General features: G+C 39.3%; 1 protein-coding gene across 1 annotated transcript in view; it reads right to left on the reverse strand.

The window, feature by feature from the left end:
• exoc4 (exocyst complex component 4) overlaps window positions 1–8,669 on the reverse strand; it is a 117,795-nt gene extending 109,126 nt beyond the window's left edge. The window contains exons 1-3 of the mRNA XM_077234431.1: window positions 8,445–8,669; window positions 5,848–6,037; window positions 3,784–3,978 (exon numbers count right to left, since the gene is read on the reverse strand). Coding sequence (XP_077090546.1) covers window positions 3,784–3,978; window positions 5,848–6,037; window positions 8,445–8,629 — 570 coding nt within the window. The 5' untranslated portion in view covers window positions 8,630–8,669. The remainder of the gene's footprint in view (window positions 1–3,783; window positions 3,979–5,847; window positions 6,038–8,444) is intronic.
• Between the last annotated feature and the right edge of the window lie 380 nt (window positions 8,670–9,049).

Raw genomic sequence — 9,049 nt, forward strand, 5'->3', positions numbered from 1 at the left:
TCTCTTTCTCAGACATGCATGCAAGGAGATTTTAAAGCAAAAAAGAACAAATGCAACTTAACATGGAGCGCGAGTCCAGGTAGTCCCCTCAGGCTTAGCTTTAATGCCGTCCTGAAACTGCACCGTATCAGCAGCTACTTGTCATGCTGTCGCATTTACAAACTGAATCTGAAGCATTTGTGTGGTTGATAAGTTCAATTTCCTCATTTCATTCATCTGACCTGGCTCACATGTCCCAGAGCCTTGATCTTCTATGCAACATTTCCCTTATTCCTTCCATCCTTCTTTTAATCTCTCACTCACTCTCTCTCTCTCTCTCTCTCTCTCTCTCTCTCTCTCTCTCTCTCTCTCTCTCTCTCTCTCTCTCTCTTGCTTTTTTTACTGCATTAACTTGCATTTCTAGTCTTTACTTCTCTTTGCCTTTACCTCTCCTCTCCTTCACCACGTAATGATCCTGCAGTGGCTACTGCTTGTTTATAGTTAGCAAATAAATCAAGATGGCTGTGAATGAATGTGCTTTATTATTTAGAGGAAAGCTGATGGCCTGTTGATAGTGCTCTGGAGGGCCATCACTGCACACTTTGTGCACTGCTTCTGACAGACAGAGAAGGTGTCATGCGAGTCAAGGAGTTGTTCATGCAAATGAGGGTTGCATGAGCCACAGTGTACACCAGCAGGATGAGATGATCAGGTTCATTCTGAGTATGTGTAAGTGTGCCTGTTTACATGTCTTCTTGCCAAACCAGGTTTAGTTGAGAAGACACTTCAATGTTCAATTGAGATAATTCTCTTCATATTTGGGAGAGGAGAGAGGGAAGAAAAGGAGGAGGCTGAGAGAGAGTGTGTGTGAAATTACAGTAAAGGAGGATAGAGAGAAAGAAGAGTAGTTAAAGGCAGGAAGAGGGCATGGAAAGGAAGGGACGGGAAGGGAAGGAAAGGGGGGGGGCGGGACGGGACGGGAAGGGAAGGAAAGGGGCTGGACGGGAAGGGAAGGAAAGGGGCTGGACGGGAAGGGAAGGAAAGGGGCGGGACGGGAAGGGAAGGAAAGGGAAAGGGAAAGGGAAGGGAAAGGGAAGGGAAGGGAGGGAATGGAAAGGGAAGGGAGGGAATGGAAAGGGAAGGGAGGGAATGGAAAGGGATGGGAAGGGAAGGGAAAGGGAAAGGGAAAGGGAAAGGGAAAGGGAAAGGGAAAGGGAAAGGGAAAGGGAAAGGGAAAGGGAAGGGAAAGGGAAGGGAAAGGGAGGGAAGTGAAAGGGAGGGAAGGGAAAGGGAAGGGAGGGAAGGGAAAGGGAAGGGAAGGGAAAGGGAAGGAAGGGAAGGAAAGGGAAGGGAAGGGAAGGGAAGGGAAGGGAAGGGAAGGGAAGGGAAGGGAAGGGAAGGGAAGGGAAGGGAAGGGAAGGGGAAGGGAAAGGGAAAGGGAAAGGGAAAGGGAAAGGGAAAGGGAAAGGGAAAGGGAAGGGAAAGGGAAGGGAAAGGGAGGGAAGTGAAAGGGAGGGAAGGGAAAGGGAAGGGAGGGAAGGGAAAGGGAAGGGAAGGGAAAGGGAAGGAAGGGAAGGAAAGGGAAGGGAAGGGAAGGGAAGGGAAGGGAAGGGAAGGGAAGGGAAGGGAAGGGAAGGGAAGGGAAGGGAAGGGAAGGGAAGGGGAAGGGAAAGGGAGGGAAGGGAAAGGGAAGGGAAGGGAGAGAAGGGAAAGGGAAAGGGAGAGGGAAGGGAAGGGAAAGGGAAGGGAGGGAAGGGAAAGGGACGGGAAAGGGAAGGGAGGGAAAGGAAGGGAAAAGAAAGGAAAGGAAAGGAAAGGAAAAGGAGAAATTAAAGACAAGAAGAGTAAGGTAAAGGAAGAAGAGGTAGAAGAAAGGAGTAGAGGAGGAAAAGGAAAATAATACAGAGAGGAAAGGGAAGAGGAAATAAACAGAATTAAGTAAAAAGTTGAAAGAGAGGAAAGGGACAAATCAACAGATGTGAGGTAATGAATGACAGCTCATCTGAAAAGCACACACTAGGGAAGTTAAGTTGACTGACAGGTACCACAGTTACGTGTGTGTGTGTGTGTGTGTGTGTGTGTGTGTGTGTGTGTGTGTGTGTGTGTGTGTGTGTGTGTGCGTGTGTGTGCGTGTGTGTGTGTGTGTGTGTGTGTGTGTGTGTGTGTGTGTGTGTGTGTGTGTGTGTGTGTGTGTGTGTGTGTGTGTGTGTGTGTGTGTGTGGCTAACCGACACAGAAAAGTGAGGGACAGTGTTTTCAGACAAGAGTAGCAAATTGAAACACCGTGTACACCGTAATCTCTGTTGGCAGTCCCAATACTCCTTGTCAGATTTAACACAGTCACACACGCAGGAGGAGAAGAACCTCTCTGAGGAGGAGAAGAACACCTGAGAGACCGGAGAGAGCAGGAGGATGGAAGCTTGTCATCTCTGACCACCGCTACTCACTGATTTCCCTTGTTGACTGTGAATGTACCCAGTGTGATCAAAACACCTGATAAAAATGTGCTAAAAAAAACACACTGAAAAAGAACACAAAGTAAAACCTAGAATCTAAAAAAACAAAACACCTGTAAGTCCATGTTCCTTCTTATTTTTGATGTTTTGGGCCCATGAGCTTTGATGAATGCAGTGGGAATGAATCACCTGACCAGAATTGCGTAACAGAATAGGCCAGTTTTTTAATTAGCATTGGAGCCGTGTTTAAAGCACATGCTCCTGACACACCATGCAGTTTTGATACCATCTCCCCTCTCACTAGAACAATTCACTCTCCCTCTTCTAAATAACTTCATGTCACTCTGCACTATGCTGATATAAAAAACAAAGGTAAATACAGTACACTACTGTTCAAAAGTTAGGGGTCAATGTTTTTTAAAAGAAGCCTCACATGCTCACCAAGGCTGCATTTATTTGATCAAAAAAATTATAATATTGCAATTTAAAATAACTGCTTTATATTTTAATGTATTTTCAATTTTAATGTATTCCTGTGATAGCAAAGCTGAATTTTCAAAATCATTACTCCAGCCTTTAGTGTCACATGATCCTTTAGAAATTATTCTAATATGCTGATTTGCTGCTCAAGAAATATTTCTTATTATCAATATTTAAAAATGTTGTGCTGCTTAATAACCATGATACATTTTTAGGATTGTTTGATGAACAGAAAGTTCAAAAGAACAGCCTTTATTTGAAATAGAAATTTGTAAAATTATAAATGTCTTTACTGTCAGTTTTGATCAATTTAATGTGTCCTTCTGAATAAGAATATTTATTCTTTAATGACCTTTAATTAATTCCTTATTAATTTCATAATTTAAAAGACCTTTTCATCACAAGGTTAAGTTTTTTTATAATTTCTATGAAACATCATGTAATGTTACACAAAATAATAATATATACTATTTTATTGGCCATCTATGGATTTCTTTACTTTCATTTTTTTATTGAACTAAATAACGAGGTCTTGTTTCTTCACTCTTCAGTTAAAAAAATAAAAGTACTTCGTAATTGTAATTATTGTATGCAATATATAATCAATGTACTATATTGTATAGTTATTGTAATTAAATTAATTATTGTATCCAGAAGAACCCCTACTCATCCATCCCAAAATTCACATCATGAAATTAGTTGCAATTCTAATATTAGAGTGCAAAGATCTATAATTATTTGTATATTTTTATATATCAGGGTACAAGCTAGAGAAACAAAAATCAGCTAATATGTACTTACCATGGAATGAATGAGATTTCTCATACCAACACAGTATTCATCACTGGCAGTCACGAACATACACTCACCAGCATATCCGTGGCGTGCAGGTAGTGCTTGCTGGCCATAGACGCCTCCAATTTCTGAGGAACCTGTTTGATGTTCTCGATCTCATCCAACAGGCTCAGGACATGCTTGTGCTCGACACCCTCGATCCACAGCTTCCTCAGTTCATCTCGCTTACAGTGGAGGAGCATCTTACAGGACAACAGGTTCTCCTTGACCTAAGCAGAGAGAAGCCCACACACACACCATGTCAGGAGAACAGTTAAAGACCCTTCACACTTGATGAAACAAGCATCATCTTTCCAGTTTTCCTTTCACTGCTCATTTTCTTCGCATAATTATTTTCAAGTGTGTCAGCGGCAGGGGAGAAGATGATAAACAAACATTTCGCAGTAGATTAAAACCCAAGCTTAGTGGCTTATTTACAAGGATATTATTTCAGACATAGAAGACAATTACTAGTGATGCCTAATGTTTCTTTTATGATAGCTCACCATGTTTTGAAACCTGTTTTGGGTGTCGTGGGAAGCAGTAATTAGTTCATTTTTAATGTTCTTAAAAGAGCTTACAAAACATGCACAAACGTGAACAAATCCCAAAGCTGGATAAACAAACAGCAAAATGAACATTGCTTGGTTTTATTGGCTGCGTTGGGTTTATGTCTTCCACACAAACCGCAAATCGTTTTTTCCGAGTCCTTGACTCAAACACATCTTCCAAGAGTGCAATAAACAGACTCGGTCACCTGTGTCCTTAAATAATAATGAGTAAAGATGGTGATTGGAGGTCCCTTGGCACCTCTCATCAAATACTTCAGCAGCATGAAGACAGAACTGCTATTCTCTATGTTCTCTGAGGCAAGTTTGAGTGTGTGTGCGTGTGGGAAGCCTGACACCAGAAGCCTGAGGGACGACCCATCAGGCCGCATGGCTGAGAGCGAAGATTAAGAACAAGAACAACACAAAAAAAAAGCTGTTGATTTGCTTTTAATTTCCCTTTTTGCGTCAAACTGCTACAGCGTGTTGTTTTCCTTCTAATTATGTCTTATAAATCATTCACTGGGTATTACAGCCAGTATTATATCCGACTGCATGCAGTTTGTGTGTGTTAAACGTATTGGTAGGTTATTACAGAACTCTGTGGGCTATAAAGCAAAGCAGCACTTGTGTTTTATCTCCACCAGCTGCTGACCAGAAGAAAAAAATATAGATGCGCTGTGAGAAAGTTATTTCAATCAGCCATAAGCAAACAGACTGACAGCATGAAGATGTATTACTGTGTGATTGGCTACATGCCTATGTTATTAAAATATACTACTAACTCATTGTGCAGATACCTAAAATTAGGGATGTTAACAGTGTCCCTGAAGGTACTCCAGGGGTTCTGTGGAGAAGATAGACTATTGTTCAAAAGTGTGTGGTTGGTAAGATTTATTTTTTTGGTTTTGAAAGAAGTTGATTAAATTAAATGAAAAATGACAGAAATTCCACTTCTAATGTTACAAAATATTTCTATTGCAAATAAATTCGTTTTTGTTTTTTACTTTCCATTAAAGTATCCTGAAAAGTATCTTTCAACATAGATAATAATAAGGATTGCTCCTTGAGCAGCAAATCAGCATTTTAAAATGATTTCTGAAGGATCATGTGACACTGAAGACTGGAGTAATGATGCTGACATTTTTTTTTTACATTTTAAAATATATTCAAATAGAAAACAGTTGTTTTAAATTGTAATAATATTTCGTAATATTACAGTTTTTACTGTAATTTTGATCAAATAAATGCAGCCTCAAGGCATTCTTTTTTTATACATTTTTAAAATCTTACTGACTTTTGACCAAACTTTTGAACAGCAGTCTATATAGCACTTAAATATTCGTGACGATGTCAACACTTGCAATTAATAATGTGTTAAGCATGTATAAAATGCTAATTAAATGTATTGTGAAATTTAGCTTTATTATACAGGAGGTCCCTGGTTGAGTCTTGGAACATGGTCCCTGATCTGGAAAATGTTGAAACCCATGGTCTAAAACATTCATAGTTATTAGTGAGTCTCCGCACGCAGATGAATGTGTGGCACACCTGTTTGATCTTGTCGCGAGAGCTGGTGATTCTCTCAGTGATGCTCTGGTAGGTTCGGATGGCTGTGGTGAGCTCTGTGTAGTGCTGAACGATCAACTCGTCCAGATCTCGGTCACACTTCTCATAGGCCTCCTCCAGACGGCCCTTCTCTGTCTCTCGGTCCTGCACGTCATCACTGCTGGACAGTGTCCTGACCGAAAGACAGTAAACATATGATACATCACCAAACTATAGTGATATGCATCGAAAATCGAAAAGTTTTCCGATTTTTTTAACGATACTGAAATTTTCGTAAACGCTTGCAATACGCCTACTCATTTTCTGCAGAATAGAATAGATACGCGATATACCAGCTGCGCTTTCTCGCTCTCTCATATCTCCGACAGCGAGTTGTCACACAAACGCCTCCAGGTGAATATTGTTGGTGTTACAGGGCTTGAATTTTGGCATGGGATTGTGCGTATTGCGCGTAATTTTACACATTGGTTTGAATGGCCATGACACTTCTCTTGTTATTTCTAAAAATTTCAATAAACCTGTAAATCTTCTCCAGAGTACAGCATGAATGCCAGAGACAAGCCTGCACCCAATATGAGCTCATCCTGTCATCATTATGATACAAACTTTCAGACAGATGTTGTTGGATTTCCATCGCAACACAATTTCACCACAATCCATCATCAGAAGCCCACCCACTCAGAGAGACCCGCTTGGGCCGATGCCAATCCACCGACTGTCCCAGTCCGCAGACTGCCAGTCACAGCTCAGCTCTCCAAGTCTATCCTGAACTCATTTCCACTGCGGTGTGGCTTTAAATCAGAGTAAAGATCTCCCAAAAGAACTCATTACATTCATTCCAGTCTCTAGAGCTCATAGAGATATAGAAGGAACGTCTGAGAGCCAGTATTCAGTAGGGAAGGGTCCCTTCAAGCTCGCAGTGAAGCACAGATCATGTAGATATAGCTTCTGCCCATAGATTCACTCTTTTTTGACCCCAATGGATTGCCCTGAAGACATCCTAATGGAAACGGCTGATGGATAAAATGGAGATAGAAGAGCCGTTAAGCAGAGTGATGGATCTCTGACACCTTATCACATTAACTGGGCTCGATGGAAGAAAATACCTTTGATCTATGTAAGCAAGTAAAATAGTTCATTACAACTCAAACAGGCATTACCAACAGTCATGTACTGTAACTGTCATTATCAGTTAGGCAGTAACTTTACTTTAGCACACTATATTGGGTTCTGGCTGCCATCTATCATCAGCTGAGAAGCGTTACACCATGAGGGCTTCAAATAGTCGGATCTGTCACATGTTCCACAAGGCAATGGAAGTCTATATTTACAAGAACTTCCTGTCTTCATGATAGACTCTTCCCTGCCTTCTCAATGGCCTTAAAAATAAATAAATAAACCAACTGTGCAGACTGGAACAAATCTATCAATATATATTACTTATATTTTTAACATCACATATTATATAGGCCTATAGTGTTTTTCCACTGTAATTGATAAGATTTATGGTTCAGCTTTATATTAGATTTCTTTAACTAGTATGTACTCAGGCTATATCAAAAAATAACTTATGTATTGTGTTTATGTTGTATTGCAAAATTGTTTTGCTGCTGTTGAGGTGGGATACAAAATAGTATTGCATTACTTATTACTAGATACTTTCCAAAGCCCATATCAACCTAGACCAGTTGAACAATACAAGGGCAGACACGGAACTGCACATTTGATTCATTCAAATAAACAATATACAAATTGCATACAAAGTTACATCAAACCAGTACAGTACAGTACATTTTAACATTACAATGTTATGTTAAATCCACAATTGTTTTAAATAGAATTGTTGTATAGTCAATTAAATAAGAAGTAACTGTAACTAAATTAAAGAACATTTAAGAATAATTCCTTACTATACTTTTTTAAAGGGAAAGGGTTAAGATGTAATTATAATTATAGATGTAATTACAGATTAATAACAGATTCTATTACATTCATTAAATATAAGTACAATGTAAAAACATACAGACGATAAGTGCATTTTTATCAAATTATGAATTTAAATGTCAGTACATAAAATAAAGTGGGACCAATTTTCTGTTGTTGTATTTTCATGTTATTGTTCTTGTATGTCGTTATGTGTATTATTATTTATGTGTTGACAACCAAAACAAACATTCAGACTGCGTATATGATGTTCAAACAGTGCTGTTTAAGTAAACAGCTTACTAAGTTTTGAAACACAGTCTCTATTTTGAAAGTCTGCCAGTCCTGTCAAAACATAAGCAGTCCATTTAAACAAGTTCCTACAGTAAGTATGCCTGCAAATTCTGTCATTCAGAGGACATCACAGCAAACTATAAACTTGAGCTGATGAGTCGTAAAGCCTCTTAAGAAGTACTTGTTATTTAATCCATAATTGAAATAATTCAATATAACAGAATAACAGGATGTATTGTTAGCAAACAAGCTAAGCGGTTATCCATTCATGTCGTTTGCTTCGCAAAAAAGAAGGTGCAAAGATTTAACGCAGACAAAATCAAGCTGGCCGGCACAGACATTGTAAAAAAGACCGTGCTCACCTTATTACAGATATAAGTAAACCAGAGGGATCTTTGCTTTTGGAGACAGCGCTCCTGTATCTGCCTGTGTCCGCTGCCATCTTTCCGTAACTACACCCAAACAACTCGTGACGGACTTCAGCCAATGGGAAGCCTCCCTCAGGTGTACAGGGATCTCTGGGAAATGAAGTCTTTTTTGCAGCCATTAAAAGTGAGAGATGGCAGTGATGGAGAGGAGGTCCGACTCATTTCTGCGGCTCGATTCTTTTGAACAGTTCGTTTCAAGGAACCATATGCATAATATGAATCACTCGTTGCATAATTATTACCTAGTAAAATATAAAGTTGGTAGCCCTTTTTCACCTCTGCTCATTTTATCATCATTTCGAAGAAACAATTACACATTTATTTTGGAACTGTTTATTGCAAAGTTTTGGATTGGCTATCATTTTAATAAAAGGAATGTATCCCAAACTTCTGTATTAGCCAAAAAAATAATAATAATAATGTTGTGCCTCTTTGAAAATTGACCCTTTTCATATTAAGTTTAGCTATAGGTTTACTTATTAGTATTCCTTGCAAAATGTTACATTCATAAATGTAGATAAAAAATTAGGCTACTTTGA

Source organism: Siphateles boraxobius, unplaced genomic scaffold, assembly GCF_051911475.1.
Source record: "Siphateles boraxobius isolate OS27281-9 unplaced genomic scaffold, OSU_SipBor_1 19, whole genome shotgun sequence".
Lineage (NCBI taxonomy): Eukaryota > Metazoa > Chordata > Actinopteri > Cypriniformes > Leuciscidae > Siphateles > Siphateles boraxobius.